At 43.3% G+C, this 21,462-nt stretch overlaps 1 protein-coding gene across 5 annotated transcripts in view; it reads left to right on the forward strand.

Annotated features, from left to right (window-relative positions):
* The window catches only part of shroom4 (shroom family member 4), a gene marked incomplete at its 5' end in the record, with an annotated part of 37,329 nt that extends 16,017 nt beyond the window's left edge, over positions 1-21,312 (forward strand). For 3 of the 5 annotated variants that reach the window (XM_080838838.1, XM_080838841.1, XM_080838839.1), the window contains 9 exons: positions 2,272-2,423; positions 9,893-10,042; positions 11,986-14,722; positions 15,231-15,292; positions 15,551-16,147; positions 16,433-16,996; positions 17,147-17,294; positions 17,929-18,201; positions 18,594-21,312. In XM_080838838.1, the coding sequence (XP_080694964.1) occupies positions 2,272-2,423; positions 9,893-10,042; positions 11,986-14,722; positions 15,231-15,292; positions 15,551-16,147; positions 16,433-16,996; positions 17,147-17,294; positions 17,929-18,201; positions 18,594-18,881 (4,971 nt within the window). In that variant the 3' untranslated portion in view covers positions 18,882-21,312. Of the gene's footprint in view, positions 1-2,271; positions 2,424-8,382; positions 8,670-9,892; positions 10,043-11,985; positions 14,723-15,230; positions 15,293-15,550; positions 16,148-16,432; positions 16,997-17,146; positions 17,295-17,463; positions 17,512-17,928; positions 18,202-18,593 lie in introns of those variants that run through there. The other 2 variants (XM_080838840.1, XM_080838842.1) reach the window with 2 other exon arrangements.
* Positions 21,313-21,462: the final 150 nt, after the last annotated feature.

Below are 21,462 nucleotides of genomic sequence, written 5' to 3' on the forward strand. Positions count from 1 at the left end.
CCTGTCTCTTATGCTGCTTTGATGGCCCACTCTTTTGATTTAGTTTTTAGTGTGGCCAAGTTTTTTATTGTGAAATCCTATGTGAGTACCATTGCTAAACAGACATATTTTAACCAGAAACCTGAACAAAACACATACACACACACACACAAGTGCACACACAAGTGCACACGCAAGTGCAAACGCATACACACACACACTTTCACGCTCTTCAAGGATGCACATGGTGTCTGTACGAAAATGGGTTGCTGTTACCTTAAAGAGAAACTTTGGGATTTTTCAACCTGGCTTGAAACCCTAGTTTTATATCTTTTTGAGTCAAAATGTTTACTAGGGACAATTAGCTAATATTAATCGGTCCAGTATTGAGTTACAACACTAAAACCGGCAACCACAAAACGGCTATACAAGGAATTCTATGAGGCAAGCCAACATGGTAAAGTGAACTGGGGGGGTAAACGTAATGTCAGCCTTGAGGGCTGACCATTTGAAATCCTCTTTTTCTCTCTCTTGTCCACGGAGACTCAGTCACACATACACAGCTAGGGGCAGACAATTCCCTGCAGCAGTGCAAAATGCCATCGATCTCAGCATCTGTGCTGCTGCACTGTTGCTTATTTATTAGAGAGCATCCAAAGTTTTGGAATAAAAAAGTATATTCTCAGTATTGGCGCTTTTACAAATAATGCTCTGTCCTCCACTTTGTTCTCAGTTCTCAGCACGGCTTGTCCTTCAGAGCATTCATGGCTCTCTGGGGTCAAGCCATGCCGTCTGAGTCCGTACATAGTCCGAATTCGCAGTCCTTGCTATCCCACCCTAGCCAACTAGGTGGCCCACAGTCTACTAACTCGGTGTAAACCAAGTGTTGTCTGTTCTCCTCCGTTCTGTAGGTTGGCTGTGTGAGAGATTTCTTCGGGTTGATATGGTTGATATTTGATCTGTATTTGACTGGAAAACTTTTTTTGTTGAACAGGAAGCATTGATGGTTTTACCAAGTGCTTAAACCTCTTGTGAGCAGTACCTTAGAGAACTGCCAGCTTCATGAGGAGAACAAAATATGGATGTGCGCATGTCTGTATGAATGAATTAAGGATTGCAATTACAAAGCGCTCTCTAGGTACCTGTCAGGATGACCCTAAAACACATTGTAGGGATCATTTATAAAGCATACCTGGATGCGACCATACATATAGTCACTATTCTCATAACGTCTTGCCTGTCTAGTGGTAAGACCGAGAAATTACCAACGACCTGATACAGGAAGACTTCAACGTGAATTTGGCCTAGTTGCCACTCCTACTCTTAACCATGTCAGAGACTTGAGACCTTGACTGTCTTAAAAGATGACACACAGTTGCATGAAGTGTTCCATTCCTTTTTTCCATTTCTGAAATGTTTGTATCCACCAACTGATTGTGGTGTTTTGAGATCAGTCCTTACAGAGCTAACTCATCCACTGTATTGTTTCCTTGTAACTGTTCTGTCAATCTGCCACTGATATATATTGAACATACAAAACAAGAAACGTATATACAACTATGGTGGCCATCAGCACCTTGGTCAAACCAGTTGATTTTGTTTCTTTTCTTTTAAAATATCTGTTATTTAGAGATGTTTACATTCAAAGAAACAGTTCAGCTCCATACAGTTGATTATCCATTACAAATGTGGTACAGAAATATTTTGTCTGTGTGCTTTTATTGTTTAAAGTAACACTATGGAGTTTCTGGAGCTGCCAAGTAGGGGGCTACTTTCTGCTGGACTATTCAGTAACTTATTTGCTGTCTTGCTTTGTCTTGTGTTGCACTTGCTTGATGTTTGACTGTTAAGAAAGTTGTTGACTCACTAGTTTGTTATAAACAAAGTAAGTACATTTCAACAGGTTGCGCTAAGTCTTACAGTTGGAATGGCACAGGAGTTAGTATATCCTTTCACATGTCATGTCCTGCAGTTTTAGCAAAGGTCAGCTTCAAACAAAAGCGTTTGAATTTTCCTTCTTCCTCAGGCACAATTATTCTTCATGTTGTGCAAAAAAGTATTTTCAAATTGACTGAGCACGAGCGGGTATTGAGTAAATGCTCAGTTTCTGATTTCAATGACTATGATGGTTACCGGTGTGATTCTTCAGAGCTCCAGCTTAATTTAGAGTTGTGACAATTTTGTAATTTCTTTGTGTGTGTGAAGTATGATGTTGAAGCTAATGGTCGTATATTCTCTCTCTCTCTCTTTCTCTCTCTCTCTCTCTCTCTCTCTCTCTCGCTCTCTCTGTAGATAGAGGATGAGGGGAAGGCGGCCCACAGTCAGAAGCTGAGAGTGGGAGATGAGCTGATCAACATCAATGGCTCTGTGCTCTATGGGTCGCGTCAGGAGGCTCTCATCCTAATCAAAGGATCCTACCGCACACTCAAGATCATTGTCCGCAGGTACACTTCATCCACGCTTGCATACAGTCAGAAACCATTGTATGTTACATCCACTCCATTGCTGTAGCAGTAACATCATTTTGCACCAAGTGTTCAAAGTTAATGGTTGGAATGTCTGCCATCTGCTGTAACCAAATCGGTAAGCTTGATTTATTCTAGTCTAGCAAGCTACCAGGTTCACAATATGCGGAGGGCTTAAAGAAAGCACTCTTTTGATCACTCTGTTCAGCCAACTCTGGTGCAGAAAATCTCATCGTAATCGCATAAACAAACAGCTGTCTAGCGCTTGCAATGCTTACCTGGCCTTTATGTTAGCCGTTTAAGCCAGTGCATGTTTTAACAGCTGCAAGGAATAGCCTAGAAGGCTTCATAATCTACTGTTTATAACCCATTGTGGTTTGTGATTTATTTTAATGATTTAAAAACATCCCCCTCTCATTATTTCACAAATCATACCCTGTTGTGGTACATTATTATTCATTTTGGTGTGGTACTGACCTGACCAAATTTAATTTCTCTTGTTAACAATAAAGAACATCTATATATTCATCTGAACCATTTATAGGATTAGCAACAGAGCAACTAGTGGGGAAAACACATCAGTCTATGAATTTGAGGATGCTATAAAAACTATTTGCATCCAAAAACACTCCTTAAGTTGTAACATGGAAATGCTTCCTTCAACTCTCAGCATCTAATCGTAACAAGCAATAGAGTGTTCAACTTTTCAGTTGAGTGTTTGGTTGTAGGCCCATCTCCCTACATTAAGAAAAAGATCTTCTACAATCACATGACAATTGCTCAGCAGTAATAATAAAATTCTTCCTTCATTTACTGTTCATCTGACTGGTTTATTCAGTGATCTAACATCACCAATTGAATAATTGAGTTGTCTCCCAGTCCCCTATCAGTTTGTCATGGATTGAGTGTGTAAATGTCTCCCCCCCCCCCCCCCCCCCCCCCCCCCCCAAAAAAAAGGCACAGAAACTTAAGACAAAAAGACACAGTAACTGAACTGAATTTGAATGTTAGACAACAATAAAACAACAACAACAGCTATTGACCGATCGCGAAACTCGTCCAATCATACCTTAGCAACCGCTACTAAGAGAAGAAGGTCCGACAACTTTGAGGTCTGAGCAGCATGGTTAAACAGTGCTCGTACCCGTACTTGCCATGGCTTTTAGGCCGGCAGTTCCGTGAATTGTGTCGGACGTAGCAACAATAACTAGGGGGCGGAGCCCTGGCGATCGGTCAATTACTACAACAACAAAAGTCCCTTAATGAAGTGAGCTATCTTCCAAGTGATCCTCGCACATGATCATTTTAAGGATGGGATTTGAGTGAGGGTTAGGTGACAGTTGAGGATTAGGTTTAGCTTGTTAGATTTCTTGAGTATTTTTAGGTTGGGGTTAGAGTTTATTGACTCACAATGGACCATTAAAATTAAGCTTTACCTATTTAGCGTTAGGTTGCTTTTCACTTGCAGGTGTAAATCTCTAAAATGAACATGCAGTTTAGGGGTCCAGTTTTGGGAAGTGGAAGCGAGGCTTTGAGGAGGCTGGCTCTCCAGTTGTATGAAATCAGGCCATAGCTCCAAACTCTCCCGTGTTCCTTATTCCCCTGGTGCAGCCACTGGGATGGGCTGCTTTGAGCTGAAGGGATGATGGAATATGGCTGCTCGGTATAAACTTCTTGTTTTTATAAGTGTGGGTTAGTTAAGGCCTTCACTGGCAGTCTTGTTTCTAGGGTCTTGGGTGCGTGATTGGGTATGTATTTGCTTAGCTTAACACCGGGCACAGTGCCATTCCAATGCAATGCTCAAAGCCTGCACTCACACCTGCTGCCCACTCCATGCAAACTGTACCCTCTTCTGTGTGAATGTCATCGCTGAGGTAATGCCAAACACTTTTTTAGAATACTTACCAGACTGTTCCAGAAGTACACATTAGGGAATCCGTGGCCACAGAACTGAACTGCTGTTCTGGGTTTAAGGAAGCATTGTATACTTAAATAGCGAAGGATAGTAGAGGAAACTCCATGTTTCACTCTCTCTTCACACTGCTTAGTGGTATCAGCCCTCTCTGTGTCCCTGTTTTTGAAGTGCTGCCCCCCTCACTCCTGGAATGCATTTTTAGTGATGTCTTTGTGTATCAATTTGTGTCAAAAGTTGTAAGATAGAGATCAAGAGATGAAAGTAAGAGAAAGAGGGTATTATTGGGTTGTGTTTATTCTTTAGTTATGGCAGGATCATTACTTGTTATGTTGGAGGTACATCTTCTGTTGGTCCCCTTGACTGTTCTTTTGACCAGAAACAAGACAGATGTCTGGTGGTTCTAGTGAAACAACGGGAAGGTCCTTTCTAATGAAGTAAATATAACGCCAGTAATGCATCTACATTTCTCAGATCATCATGTTGTGTCTCCTGTCATTCTAAGAATTGAAGGTGTGTTTTCCATGTCATTTCACATTGGTTCGATGCCTTAATGAATTTGTGGTTTTGCGGTGGTATTTATTTCTATTCTATTTGACATTGTGAAAATGATGAGTTGTGAGCGAGATTGAGTGCTTAATGTTGACACTGAAGTGGAGCACTGCACAATGGGTAGAGGGAACTCTGGAATTCTGGGCCCCTTGTTTCCCACTTCCTGCTCTGCCCTGTGACACTTCCTCTGTGACACACACACACATGTGGGCCTGGCTGCTGGATGCCAGAGTCAATGTGCTGGCAAGCCTGAGGGTCCAGCAAGACAAAGACCTTGTTCACGTGGAGAGTGTGTGTCTGTGTCTGTGTCTGTGTGTGTGTGTGTGTGTGTGTGTGTGTGTGTGTGTGTGTGTGTGTGTGTGTGTGTGTTTTGTTTGTTTCTGTGTGCAACTGTATTCAGAACTCATTTTTCGAGGAAGGGCTGGACGATACACAGGAAAGCCACGTGAAGGAGGGAAGGGCTGCTGCCCTGTCCGGCACAGTACGTTTTGCTTTATTTTAGTTGTAACTGGAAGCAGAATGGCCTCTTGACGAAACATTGTTTGGTAAAAAAGACTAAATAATGTTGTGCTCCCTTATATTCCCACAAAGACCAGGAGGTTTCGAAAAAACAGCTTGTTGTTCTTGTGACTCATTTGGTGAAAGAGCAGTGACACAAACTCAATGGCTAATAGGTGTGATGTCATGGGTGTGCACAAACAGTTCAAATACTGTTCCTCTATATATGGTAAGGTGCTTTTTCAGAGACATGTGAATATAAATGTATAATTCTTAATGAGAATTGGTACTAGTCACTGGCAGAGGATGCACCCATAGTCTGTTTGGGTTCATAGTTTGGACCACCAGGTGTCCAGAGTGCAAAAGAGGCTTCCTATATATCACTTTGCTATAGGGGAAAAAGTGGATCATTGTAGATAAACCTATAACTTCCCACAGCAACCCCCTCGCTGTCCTTTCACCTCTCCACCCTACTCCTGCTGTGCCAGGGAATGAGAAAAACAAAAGCTCCCTCACTCATAAGAAAACAATGCACATTCCTGACATTCCAAGACACTTCCTCCCCAAAGCTATGTGCTCTCTTGGCTCCTTTCTTCCTCTGGAGCTGTTACCCCCGCTCCCATCTGGATGAAGGTCTGCTCCTGAGTACAAATCAAACATTTCCCATTACCAGACACATGACACCAATAACATTTGTACATGTGTTTGTAAGCGCAAGCTCAACTTTGTTATGAATCCTGGTGGGTTTTTTTTACAATTTGGGCAGGGTTGGTATAGAATAAGAGTTGGAGATGGACGTTTGCTGATCTGGTGGAGGCTAATGAGTGTTAAATATTTTGACTAACAGGACTGACCACTGATGGATAACCATCCTGACATTAATTCATTTTCTGATTGGTCATTGAGTTCCAGGTTGATAAATGATGTAAGGCAGTTTTGTCTGGACAGTAAACCTTGAGAACACTAACCTATTACTTGTGTTTGGAGTAGTGTCATTAGTGTCTGTCATTGCTGTTTGCTAAAGGCCACTTCTTGTGTTCAGTTAAAAGAGAGGGAGACATTGAGGGGGAAAAGTGATTGTGATCTCCAACAACAAGGCATTGTGCTATAGAGGACCATGCATTAGGCCGGGGTCGTCTGGCTGGCCTGAGGGGCTGATGGACCAGAGCTACTCTGCTGATTGATTATGGCTGTTTATGGGAAACAGGCAACCAAAAACAAACAGATTGCTTGATTGCAGCTTAAGACATGTGTGTGAGTGTATGGTTGTGTGTGTGTGTCTGTGATTGGAGGATATGATGTTGGTCAAAGCTTGACAGGTGACTTTAATGTCCTTTCCTTTCTGCTTTTGTGAAATCTTGCCCAAACATTTACACATATACGATATTGGTCAAAGGTTTGGACACCCCTTCTCATGCAATGGTTTTTATTATTTTGTACATTGTAGATTTAACTTCAAAACTATGAAAGAACACATGGAATTGTGTAGTAAACAAAAAAGTGTTAAACAAGCCACCTTTTCCTCCCAGGTTTGGGGAGACTTAGGCTGGTCAGATTGGATCCTTGGTTTTATGTAGGAGGTCTTACATTGGTTGTTTCATAGTTTAATATCCACCATTTGAGACAGAGACTTATCTGTCACTTGCAGTCATTCTTGCTTTTAAAATGTTGTCTGTTTAGCCTGGTGGCATCTTTAAAAGACAAGCTTGATTTTGGTCTCATCTGACCACATCCCAATCCTACTTAGAATCATTCAAGTGTGCATTGGCAAACTTCAGATGGCCCTGTACATGTGCTTCCTTGAGCAGGGGGACCTTGCGAGAGCTGCAGTACTTCAAAAAATGACGGCGTAGTGTGTTGCCAATGGTTTTCTTGGTGACTGTGGTCCCAGCTGCCTTGAGATCATTCACAAGCTCCCCCTTTGTAGTTCTGGGGTTATTCTGCACCTTTCCGATGATCAACGATACCGCTCAAGGGGATATCTTGCATGGAGCCCCAGACCTAGAGTGATTGACAGTTGTTTGGTGTTGCTTCCATTTACGAATAATCGCACCAATAGTTGTCTGCTTCTTACCAAGCTGCTTGCAGATTGTTTTGTAGCCCATTCCAGCCTTGTGCAGGTCTACAATATTATCTCTGACGTCCTTAGACAACTCTTTGCTCTTGCCCATGGTGGTGAGGTTGAAGGTGTGAAGTATGATTCTTTGGACAGGTTTCTTTTATAAACGTCACCAGTTGAGATCAGGTGTACCTTGTTAGACCTAATGAGGACTAATCTGTGTGCTTCTTGGGCACATAACTGGTCATTGGGAGCCAGAATTCTTGCTGTTTGCTTGGGGGTTCAAATACTTATTTTCTGCATCAAATGCAAATAAAGTCATAAATGTTATAAAATGCAGTTTTCAGTTTTTTTTTGTTGATATTCTGTTTCTCACTGTAAAAATACACCTACCATTACAATTCTAGATCACACATTTCTTTGCAAGGGGCCAAACTTGCGAAATCGGTAGGGGTTCAAATACTTATTTTCCCCACTGTATATATAAAAGCAAGAAAATATGATGATGATGATGACCACGAAACCCACTTTTCATCCTTATTTCTTTGCCTGTCCTTTACTTCCTAATCCACATACCCCGGGCCAACCCTGATGGGTGTTTAAGAGAGAGACAGGAAGTGCCCCATGCATTTTTTCCTCTTTGTTCAAACAATAATAAGAACCAGCTCAGGGTATTATTTTAGCAGCAGCTTGTGTCTTTATCTCATCCTAACAGCTTCCTCTCCATCAGAACACCACTTCCTGTCTCCCTAATAGCATTACACAGTCCGAGAGCTATGACGGAGAGAGGGAGAGAGAGTGAGAGTGAGGGGGAGAGAGAGAGATGGAGAGATATGGAGAGGGTGGGAAGTAGAGACCTTGGTGTTTGGTCTCTGAAATAAGCAGACCGGGGGTGGTGGGGGGCGTTGGGAGGTGTATTTGCCGGTTCATGTTAGAGAGATGACGGTTAGTCTTCGCTGAAGTAACCAAATGCTCTCTTTGTATATATATCTGTTCAAGCCTTTAACAGCATGTGCTGTCAAATACTGGGATTGGACTTAAAAACCGACTGAGAATGTGACTGAACCCTAACCCTAACATTTAATCATCCAGAATTCACACACCTCTTGAAGATACACTACAGATTTGGATCTACTGAACATAATTGGGAATTGGCACACGGATTTTGCTCTGAAGCGGAGTTCATACCATCACTTCTCTCCAGGTGCTGTTCCTTTTGGTGTTGGATCCTGCTGCTAAAGGTTTTAGCTGCTTTTGGTTTATGGAGGCTTTTCTATTGAGGCAAGAGAAACAATCCCATTAGCCTGAGAAGGAGAAATACAGTGAAAGAGAAAGGAAAAAACTATTAATTAAGGCAAAGGAAAATTATCTAACACTAGTCTATTCTACACTAACTAAACAAAGTTTCTAAACTTTCTAAAAGAGTCCTATGGTTTTGTTGCACTTCATTTTGAAATGGGTTAAAAATATAATGTACTGTGTTGTTGAATTTACATAGAGAAAAGGTTTTAACTTCCATGTATTGTCAGCCTAGTTATGTTCAGCTTTTCCCTGCTGTATATCCTTTGCAAACCTGAGTATTTGTTAAGATGTTATTGCCACCTCATGTTCTTCTGAATGTGTTGGTCCGTTTTAAATGGAGTAATCAGCCATTTGTATCTCCTGGGAAGAAAGTCTTTACCATGGAAGGGTTGAAACCATCTGCTATACTGGGGAATGTAGATCTGTGAACTATGTGTGTGTCAGAAAGTGTTCAGATAAGATAGCACTTTATTGATCCCCAGGCAGGGACATTTGGGCGTTAACGGAAGCAGAAAGACAGATGAAGAAAAGTATGAATAAAAAGATGAATTAATTAAGATATAAATTGGTGGTTGAAGTGTAAGTTGGTTATATTTTTCTGGGTGTGCTGAAACTCCACTGTATAAGTCCTGAATGCACTACTATCTGTGTCTTGTTATATGCACTGGCATAGAAATCATTTTTAAACTCTTTAAAGGCTTTATGTGTAATAACCCGGTCTGGATTGTGATCGTTGTTTCTGTGACGCCATTCAAGAAGGACATTTTCAACTGTTGGAAAAAAGACATTCTGCTTAACTGTCAGAAAATGTTTTACTAGTAAATAGTGTGAAACACTGACGATTTATGTTTGTTTTAAAATGTTATTTTCAGTTGTGCTTGTGTTGTTTTGACTTGATTGTTGTTGTTTACATGAACATTTCTAAGTCTGTGTGTGTGTGTGTGTGTGTGTGTGTGTGTGTGTGTGTGTGTGTGTGTGTGTGTTTGTTTACATGACCCTTTATAAGTCTATGTGTGTCTGTGTGTGTTTACATGACCCTTTCTAGGTCTCTGTGACTATGTTTGTAAACATGACCCTATATAAGTCTGTGTCTGTGTGTGTGTGTTTGTGTGTTTGTATTTGCAGGCGCAGTGTGTCTCTCAGTAGGCCTCACTCATGGCACCTAGCCAAGCAGGCAGAGCCCGCGAGCTTGACTGGCTCCTCAGACAGCCCATCGGAGATGCAGCTCCACCCTGCCCACTTCCCCACACCTTGGCCCTCCAGCAACAACAATAGGTGGGCAAACAACCCAAACACACCCCCATGATATCACTTGGCAGGGACTGTTAGCCATCGTCCACAAAACTGCGGACACACAAGGCAACTTTGTTGGATTACGATGGCTACCATTTTTCCACATCAATGAGATTGTGGTGTTTCCACAATGAAACAAACTGCAGGAAGCCAATGACCTCACGTCCAATATCAACACTATAGTCTGCGGATGCTACTGGTATTTTCAGACGTTGATTCATGCATTCTTTTTAGATCACTGCCAAAATTACCCCCCCCCCCCCCCAAAAAAAAAGATAAGTGATTTAAAAGGTCTCTCCTTTGTGGTTAGTCTGGATAAGCAAGAGTCTCAACATCCCTGCATTGTTTGTGGAATGAAAGACAACCCTTAACGAATCTTTATGTGTATGTGTGTTTAAAAGACAACCTTAAACAAATCTGTGTGTGTGTATGTGTGTTTGAAAGACAACCCTAAATTAATCTTTGTGTGAACGTGTGTTTGAAAGACAACCCTGAATGAATCTGTCAGCCTGTGTGCTTTTATTACTCTGGCATGGGAAAGTAATGAAAGAAAAAAGGCAGATAAGCTGGAACCGGGCACATCTCTGCTTCCCGCCCAGGGGACGTGTGCGAAAACAGACAATGGAAATATAGCATAACCCACAGATAGTAGCAGAAGTATGGTAGGGCGGTGAGCTGTTGAACTCTAATCCATAGTCCTTAATCAGCCTTAAATACATTGAACATTCTGAAAGTTTGCAAAAAAAGGCATCAAAACCATGACATACCTGTAATTTAAGAAAAGAACAATGAAAAGAAATGACTCATGACTAGTGACACTAACTAACAAGAGCACCTGTAAGCATCATTAACAAGTTGCTGCGTTGAGGGTAACAATATTATGTTATATTATGTTTAATAAATACAAAGAAATCTAAGTGCAAGTCTTATGCAAGCATATTGAAAGTAATACACCGTACAGGACACAAAGCCAAATGCAAATGATATAAACAAGATTAGTGCCTTGTATGACAGGATGAAGGGATATTGGCAAAATGGATAATGGCACATTAAGGTAAATGTACTTAGTACGGGAATAAAGAAACACCCCAACCATAGCACATTTGACATTGATATCTTACCATATTTTGTGTGGTTGGAGCAATTGGCCTGATAAGGTATTGCATTTATAACTTACACACTGGTGGTAAATTGAACACCATCTGGACAATCCCCCAAGATCACAAACTGTTCCAATCAGTGGTATTTTCCCAGTACTCCAGATGGTCAGTCCCCTACTGTAAACTATCCAAAAGTCAATGTCCACTGTCAAGTAGGTTGTTTGTATTTCAACATTAATCTAAAGCACTGAAGGTGACAACATTTTCTTTAATCCCAGCTTGAACACACAATACACTCAATATGCTCTCATGTATGTTCAGAGAGAGTGCCGGAATAAAGAGTAGTGCGAGTTTCTGGTGATGCTTGTGAAATCTATCCGAGAGAAGCCCAGCTGTAACAAAACATCTGATGCCCTTTAAAGGCTGACCTGACAGGCTGACCTGACAGGCTGGCTCACTTCTAGTGGTAGCATTCCCATAGGTCATGTCCTGTGATGGATTGAGAGAAGGGCTGGGTAGGAAACAGTAAAGGCTGTAGGGTTTGTTTATGAGGAAAAATGTTCAAACAGCCTTCAAACAACATGCATTATACTATCGATATGATCATGTCTGTGGCTTTCCAGGAATATCTTGACCATATCTGGGAGACTGTTGCAGGCTATGTTGAATATCTTGATCATTTCTTGGAGACTGTTGCAGATTATGTTGAATATCTTGATCATATCTGGGAGACTTGCAGATTATGTTGTGGTGCAGGAGATGTGTTGAGTGGCACCACTTGAAAACCTTTTTTTCTTGTGCCCCTCTCTTTCCTTCTCTCTCCAGTGATCTGTCTATGCAGTGGAGGCCTCTCTCACGACACCAAAGCAACTCCGGGGGCAGTATGGAGAGCCTGGAGACCCCACCCAGCCAGAGTTACTTTGATAGCCAGCTGTCACCAGTGGACCCGGCTATTTTCAACAACAAGAGAGATTCAGCCTACAGTTCCTTTTCCGCTAGTTCTAACACTTCAGACCACACAGTATCCCTAAGGCCAGATGATGCCAGTTCAATGGACAACATCCTCCAGGGCCTGGGTGCAGGCCGTCCAGAGGGTCGCCTACGCCCATCTTCTGCCAGTGGCCAGGACGAAACTGGAAGTCTCAAAACCAGGTTGGCCTTTCTTAGGCCTGAGGCAAAGACCCGACCTTCATCTTACAGCTATGAGGACGAGCACAGTGGACCCCCCCAGCCTCCAGCGCGAAAGGACAGCTTTAGAGCCATCAGAGCCCGACCAGGGGCATCAGACAAACGCTGCATCTCTGCCCCTGGAGGCATTCCTAGCCCACCGAGCTGCCTTGTGGAGGATCCGCAGCGAAGACACACACTTTTTGAAAAAAGAAATGGCTTTGAAAATGGCACTATAGGAAAAGGGAGATCTTCAACGGGTAGCAGTGTAGAACCATACTACATAATAACCTCAGGCACAGAACCATGTCAAGACCACAGTCAAGATGAAGAAAGGAAGAACAACCTCCAAGAAAATCACATTCAAAGTCTGCAGAAGGGAGCACCCAGTCCAAGGCTCCATGTCATTCAGAGCCTAACAGACGGAAGTGACTGTGAAAAGTCCCTAGATATCCACCTGAATCCAGAGCCTCTATTTGGGTCTCACCAATACAATGCCACTGAGAAACTGCTAGCTCCCCAGACCCAGCTGCATGATCAAAGTGACTGCCCTTTGTTGGTCTGTAGCAAGTGGTCACAACCACTCATGAATCCACAGGAAGAACAGGGAGAACCTGGTAGCCCTGATTCCTTAACTCCAAACAACTGGAGTAGGAGTAGACGTTCCCCACCAGGGTCCAGTGCTTTCCCTATCTGGGAGAAGCCCTGTAGAGACACAGAAACCCTGAATTCAGCACAAATAACAGTTCCCCTCCAGTATGCCTGGGGCCGCTCTGTAAGTGTACCAGGTGAACAGGTGAATGGGTTCTCCGGCTCTGCAAAATCAGCATCATCAAACTCAGTTGTCTTAGAGCAACAATTTCAGCCCATTAGTTCAGCTGTCAGTATGGATGCCATGCTAGAGGAAAGTCAAGAAAAAATAGAAAGAGGAGATGAAGTTGAAATCCTGAAGCCATTCCAGAAGTCCAGATCCTCCCGGCAATTCCGGTCATCGAAGTCGCGTCGTCGCAATGAACGGTTTGCCACCAACCTCCTCAATGAGATACAGCGCAAGAAGGCTGAACTGCAGAAAAGCAAAGGACCTGATGGTTTGTTCCATGATGGAGAGATCGTTCAGGAGGAGGAGAGCAGTGAGTTCTCAGTGGAGAGAGAAGAAACTCTGAAGAAAGAAGAAATTCCGTTAACATCATCCGAGATCCAGCCATCAGCTTGTAAGTGTAGCTCTCATGTGAGCCACTCTGAGAGCAAGGAGTTTCCACCTTCGGGGCAGCTCAGCAAACTGGCCTCACCCTCCAACCTTCAGCTCCACCAGACACTAGAGGCTCCCCCTCTCGACAAAGCACCTTCAGGGCTTAATGCAGCCTGCACGGTTGATCACCTGCCCCCTAAACTGGATAACAAGAGGAAGGTGGAGGAAGTGGCCGCTGCAAGTACGGCCCGGCGTTGGCGTTGGACCCCAGAGCACAAGCTCCAGCCTGAAACAGAGGCGGCAGAAAGAAGACGGGTGAAGGGGGAAGGGCTGCCATCCCCAGGCTGTGGCATTGGACATCAGAGAACAAACCCACCATCTTTTCGTCGCTCATCCAGTCGTACAGTTGAGAGTGACATCCTTCCCTTTGCTGATCGCAGGAAGTTTTTTGAGGAGACCAGCCGCAATCTCAGTCACTCAGTCTCAAATCTTTCAAAGATAAACATTCAACAGCAGAGACATGAGCGGCAGTGGTGTCAGCCCAATGTGTCTTACCTGGATTCGCCTGGACCTGGACCTGCACCTCAGCCAGCCTTCAGGCGGTTCTCCTACCAGGGAGGTATCCAACAGGATGGGCTTTCCAGACCCGCTGTGGAGAGCAGAAGGCAGTTTGTAAGCGAAAGCCAAGAGCGGAATAGAGGAGATGACCGATTATATGATGGCGCTGAGGAGAGCGAGCTGGAGAGACTGAGAGAGGCGGCTAGGGAAAAGGTGAGGGAGTTGGAGAAGTTGAGAGAGAGGGAGAGAGAGATGGAGCTAGAGCAAGAAAGAAAACGAGAAAGTAAGAGTGAAGCAGAGTTTCTACAGAGGGAATGGGAAAGGGAGAGAGACCTTAACAATAAAATAGAGATTGTGCAACTGACTAGAAATCTGAACACCCATAACAGGGAAAAGTGGGAAATGGAGAGTGAATCTTCATGGAGTGACCATGGTTTTTATAGTGACTCGCCACAACCTGTGAATCAGGACTCCCATCCAAGACAACAGCACAGTCATCCCATGCAACCATCCCAGTGTTATCAAACCATTGGCCATGTAGATTCTGGTAATATTTGCTCTGCCTTTGACCCAGTGGGTGCTCCGGTTCACTGCAACACCCAATGTCCACCACCTCAATACACCTTGAGAAGCTACACCCCCCCAGAGGTGAGTTTATATGTCTGTTTGCTGCATGGGTAGAGCTTACACATTACACACAATAACACATGGCTCTGTCTAAGTTACTTGGAATACAAATGAGCCTGTCATGAAACATGTTTCATTACGAATAGCTGTGGCTATTCGGTGCTACAGAGGTGAACATATAAATAAATGTGTCATATTGTCTTAAGAAAAAGCTTTTAAACCTTGGCTTGCTAGGTACTTTCAACACATATAAATCCCTTGCAATTCATGTTAAATCACTTGCAATTAATGGTGTCAAAAAGATATTGAATGTCTATTCAGGGCGCATTAATATGGCCTTGTCATTCCCATGTTTTGTCCTTAGAATATTTTTTTTAAATACTAAGACACTTTTTTGTGGGGGCCTGGATTTTCCCATTTCATGACTCATGCTCTCAGGCCATCAGCTTGGATTTGGAGCCATTCTTTTCGAGTTTGCATTGTCTTGTGGCAAACTGTGATTGAATAACACGGTCAATTTCTTCTCCAGGCATATCCTGTGAGCGAGCGGGAACAAACAAAACTAAACAGGAAGTTCAGCTTGACTGAGAGGTGAGGTCACTTCCTGTTAGTGTATGTCCTAGCAGAGTTAAGTGGGTTTGACCTCTTCTAAAGTGCATGAGAAGGCATTCAGGGCATTCACTAATTGCCATCGAAAATGTCCCTTTAGTCATGTCTAAATAGTTATGGTCTCCCATGGGAAGTGAACATATTTCTGTATGGGAAACTACAGTTTTTAGTGTATGATCGGATAACACAATGGAGAGCGGATAGACAAATTTGTATTCACTCAGGTATTTCCTTTCTCAGGGACTACTCACAATGCAGACGTGACTGCAGCCTTGTAAATGGAGCTGGTTGCCAGGGTTACCATGGTCAAAGAAGGAACAGGGTTCCTATGAGCAGCCGGTCCGATTGCTTTGGTCCGTCCTCACCACTCCGCAGTCGTGCAATATCTGAAACCAACCTTAGTATGGATCAGAGGTTCTCTCATAAGCGAGTACCGACTGAAACACCTGCCTTAAAAGAGGAACGGGGCAGATCCTTCTCAAGTCTACCCAAACCCAAAGCCCTGCCCCCACCTCGTCCCCCTCCTCCCAAATGGGATCAGTACTATCAGCGGAGGGCTTCACACCACAGCGTCTTCCCCTCCTCTAGCCAGCCCCAGTCTCCAGCCCTGCACGTCCAGCCAGAGCACAGTCCCTCTTCCCTCCTAAACGCTCCTGAGGTGAAGAGACAACGGGCTTACAGCCTGCCACCGAGGGAGGGCCCAGCCAGCTGGCATCTCCGCCAGGAGCGGAGTCCAGCCCCATCTAGCCCCACCCATGTACACGGAGCCTTCAGGCCAGTGGACCCAGCACCAATAGAGAACGTCACACCCCTTAATCCACCTGATCAGTGCACACGGTAAAGGCCATAGTCACCAACATACACACAACATCGTCTCACTCAGTCATGCATTATACACTTTACAACTCAAACATCTTCATCTACATTTTAAACAAATGTTAAAGGTTTTTCATGTATTAATCGTGTATAAATGCTTCATGACTTTCCATATATATCATTCTACTAAGCTAAAGCAGAAGGGTGTAATGTATAGGTTATACCAGCATAACATCTGAGTTTAGTTGTTTATTTGTCAAACTGTGATGTCCATTAACTAAATGATCATAAACTTCCTTCCTCCAGATTATTTGAATGTGGAACACTGCATCAGGAAGATCATGTTCAGTCACCGGTCCTGAAGCCAGTATCTCTGAAACCCCGGGGAGCTGCTGAGTGGGACCGCAGCGTGACACAGGGACACGGCAGGAGGGGCAGCACTCCAGGACTGCCCCCTGCTCCACCAGTCCAGGAAGACCACTCCAATGAGCTTACCCCCGAAGACCACTCCATTTCCCAGCTTACCCCCGAGTCTTACTTCACCATTGACTACCTGTCACAGCAGAAGACAGGGTCTGGCGCCCCACAGCTATGCTACAGGCAGCTGGAGCACTCCGAAACCTGCACTAAGCCCCCGAGACAGGAAGCAGAGGCACCCATTGAGACGGACATTGATGACCTACCTGAGGGGGAGACCGTGGAGGATTGCAGAAGGCCAGAGGTCCAGGTGGAGATGCAATGCTTTGCGTGCCCCATAACTGTACTGGAGACGGATATGGATGCCCTCCCACAGATGGAGGCCCCACAGGTGGATCCAAAGTCTCTGGTGGAACACCTTACTCTGGAGCACAGTGGAGACACACTTGAGAGGTAGCAGAGTGTGTTAGAAATCAGATATTGGTTTCTTATCTATACTTATTTATAGAAAAGGCTAAACCGTAATGTATCAGATCTTGTTGCATAAAAAGTGTCTGGTATTGCATGTCCTGTCTATTTCCTTATTGTCCTATCATACTACAGGCCGCCCCCTGGACTCAATGCAGATGGAATGCAACCCAATAGCAACACAGGTTACAATAAGTCTGCAGCTAATGTCCAGCTACTCAATGAAATGATGATGGAATCCCTGAACATGAGGAACAAGGAAGATGAGGAGCTCAACTACAAAGTAAGAAATAATCAGTCAGAGACCTATGATTGGCTGTTTGCCATTTGTTTGCCGTTTACATTTAATGAGAAAACGTGAAGACATTATAGGGCCATTCCATGCCAAGCAGTGGTGAGGACCAAATGTCTGTGGTCTGAGAATAAACAAATAAGGCTTGTCAATACTGTAGGTCTGAGAATGGACCAACCAGACTCATCAATACTGAAGGTCTGAGAATGGACACACCAGGCTCATCAATACTGTAGGTCTGAGAATGGACAAACCAGGCTCATCAATACTGTAGGTCTTGATATCCCAGAGGCAGGGAAATAACCTGATGTGTAAAAGGCCAGATAGGTGATCAGAAGCCTACCCAAATGGTGAATGCATAAGATATGAGAGGTTGTGAACTACGTGGTGTGAGTATGGCTGGAGGGGAGAGACAATCGTGTTGATAACTCACGTGTTCCATGAGGGTGCATGTTGTCATGGTGGAACACCCAAATGTCAGCGCGCCACCGTTCAGGACGTGGCTGATTACCACTAGCCCTGCAACCATTGTGTCCATGAATATGATTATCATTTATTGTGAAATAATGTTAAATGTATAGTATTGTTTGTTAATCTTATTTCGGTTTGTGTTGTGCCTTTTTAGAGGCAGCTAATCGAGAGCTTGCATAAGAAGTTGTGTGTGCTGCAGGAGGCTCAGCGAGATTTGCAGGAAGACATCAAAGCTAATACCCAGCTGGGTGAAGAAGTAGAGGCTTTGGTTATGACCGTTTGCAAACCCAACGAGTTGGACAAGTTCCGCATGTTCATCGGTGACCTGGAGAAGGTGGTGAGCCTGCTGTTGTCCCTCTCAGGGAGGCTGCTGCGCGTGGAGAGTGCACTGGACTGCCTGGATGTGGAGACGGGCCACACTGAAAGGGTAAGATAGAAAAGTGACTTCTGCAATCTCTGTGCAAATGGATGGGCATAGATCCAAAATGGTGTTTCCAATCTGTCACATGATCAGATATCTGATTCATATCTAATTTTGAGATTACACTGTGACTCAATTCTGACAAGGAGGGGAAGCATGGCCTTAGGGTGTTTGTGAATCTATGCTTTATTTTAGTTATGGGTATCTGTGTGTATTCTTTCTTAACCACAGCTATATTTCCATAACTAACATATATTATACCCATGGTATTTTCCCTTTCTTACGCAAATATTATCAATACTTTCCTCGTTCTATGATCAGTTGCACATTGATTATACATTTCTTCCAACCTCCACTCACTCATCCTCATTTCCTGGTCCCCGTCTGTGATTCAACAGCTCCCCCTGCTGGAAAAGAAGCAACAACTGCTGCTGCAGCTGGCCGAGGCTCAGGAGCTGAAGGAGCATGTGGGCCGACGAGAAGAGGCAGTAGTTCGCGTGCTGGGCGGCTGCCTCACCCCGGAGCGACTGCGTGACTACAAACACTTTGTCAAGATGAAGGCTGCACTCTTAGTGGAGCAGAGGCAGCTGGATGATAAGATCCGTCTGGGGGAAGAGCAGCTCCGAGGCCTGAGGGACAGCCTGAGCCAGGGCCAGGGAGGAGGCCTGGACTATGGACGTTATTGAGATCATGGAGGCACAAGGGTTAGGTAGGGCTAGATGAGAGACTCTTCCCCAAAGTAAGCTGGAGAGTAATTAGCTCTTCAAGGACACTACAGCTATTATCCCTCCACACTTGCTTATGCATTTGGTGCCTTTTTCACAGGATTTGTTCCCAAAAACTGCCATAAATACATAGGTGCTTCCTGAGAACACTATACATAGCACACAGTAATTTCACTTTTTTATGGGTGCTCCGGGGGCTCATGCCTTTAATGGAAACCCAAGAAGGATATACTTAATGTTCTAACCAAAGACAGTTAGTGAAATAGAGTTTGTTTGTGTGTGTCTGTCCCTCTTATCTAAACTGAAGGAGTGTCCATGCACTGCTATTTATTTATTTATAAGTGTTGGCCGAGTAGCCAAAAGAAATTTGTGTGCTAATTAATGAAACAATATTGTATAGCGCAGAAGGAAGAGAGAAATGCTGAACTTCCTGCACATCCTCAGCACAACTCCCTTAACACAGTAAACAGCCTGAACATCCTCAGCACAACTCCTTTAACACAGTAAACAGCCTGAACATCCTCAGCACAACTCCCTTAATACAGTAAACAGCCTGAACATCCTCAACACAACTCCCTTAACACAGTTAACATCTTCAGCAGAACTCTCCTAACACAGTAAACAGCCTGCACGTCCTCAACACAACTCCCTTAACAGAAGTTAACAGGCAATGGCTTTTGGACCAGATGCAGGTAAAAATGATACTGTTTTATCAACATGTTGGATTTTTTTAGTTTGACCATGGGCTGGTTAAAGAGCCCTTGTGACATGAGTCAAAATAATACTGTTGATTTGCTTCTCAAATGGCTGCTGGTAAATTACCGTAGGTATATTAACTTAGTGCATTTTGTCAGCTACACTGGGGTATGCGCACTATTTCTGACATATTCTTTATGTTTGGCAGTGTAACTAACTATAATTCCAGTATAGTACCCGTTTCTTGGGATAGGTCTAAGTAAAAAAGAAAGAAACGTGCTAGCCTGGTATGGCCAGACACATATCCACATAATGAATAGTGCTCTGGCCAAGCCCCGATGTGATTAAATATCCATCTGTGGAATGGAAATGGGCATTGACCGGACTAACCTTTAACCAAATAGGGTAGTACTGCATAATCAGTTTCTGGAACATGACCTCGTGCAATCTCCAGTGAAAGATCAACAGACAGTGATAACAGAAACATTTTTGTTTAATAAGTGGAATTTACAGTTTACAATTACCAACCTGGCTAGCAAACTTTAACAGCCATGTTACCATTGCCACACACAGAACATATTCAACTCATCTATTACCTATTTCAAATAATCTCACATTACAGGCTGGAGGACCAATGTCTGTTATTTTGCCTTTAGAAAACAGAAGGAAGCGCTAATGTTGGTTCATAAAGCTTAGAATGTTGATGTAAGTTTGGTGAAAGCTTTGGGATGCAGTCACTCGATGCCCTCTGTATGTCTTTCTCTCACAATTTTCATGGAAGTGTTTGTCATTCTTTGTTCTGAAGCGACTGACATGCATGCCAATAGTTTTTTGTGTGCAGAGGTTTTATAGACACATAAGCTTAAACTTCATAACTAAAGAGGACCAGGTTGATACTGGGTCATCATGGAGTGCAAAGTCTTGACAAACAGGAATTTGTTTATGTAAGAGATCTGTCAATACAAGAGAGGCACTGAGCACTAGAAACACATGTTAATCTTCATGTCATCCCTAATTCCTTTTGTAGTGAATGTGCTTGGTGCTTGTATCATCTCTCTGTATTCACTAGATGCATGTGTGCATGCAGAAGACTCAATTGTTTGCATCATTCATTAAAACAGCCTAGTGCCCATTCCAGGGGTAACTAAAGGTGGTTTGGGAGTTCTTAGTTAAAAGACAAACCAAAGTTCCATCATACTATTTCATTTCTGTCTAGAGTAAATGTATTTCATCAGGAACACTCACAGTTCCAATGACTGTTTGATTCAGATGACATTTTATGGATGTATACTGCTACCATAATACTCCTTTCGCTGAAGAGACTAAGAGAAGATTTAGATGTTGCTGCTACTTAACTAATATGCTGCATTATGTAGTATCAGTCCACAGCTCAGAATTTCGCCTTTCAAAACGAGATGGATTGTATTTTTTCCCCCAAAGAAAACGGTAAAGTGTTCTTGTCCTATTAAGGTCTCGCCAGTATGTCCTTTATTTTTATCATGTATATATTCTGCACCATTTGTTTGTATAATTACACTGTAACAGCTCTTGTTAACAACTGGAAAAACTTAAAAGATTGAACAACAGCAATTGTGATAAATGAATGTGTAATTTTTCCAACAAAAATATCTTTGTATAAATAAATACAAATGTGTCCACAATGTATGTATGTAGTAAAGGTAAAGTTTTTACTGTTTCATTGATTTTTCAGTCCTTAAAATATACTCCACACATTAGCTTGTTTTGCTGCAGGTTTATGCTAGGAGAGCGGGCATCGCCCAGCTCTGATCAGCTGGTTTTGTATACATTGTCAAACGCTAATGGCTGTTAGTTGATGTACTGATAT

Source organism: Sprattus sprattus (genome assembly GCF_963457725.1).
Source record: "Sprattus sprattus genome assembly, chromosome: 5".
Classification (NCBI taxonomy): Eukaryota; Metazoa; Chordata; class Actinopteri; order Clupeiformes; family Clupeidae; genus Sprattus; species Sprattus sprattus.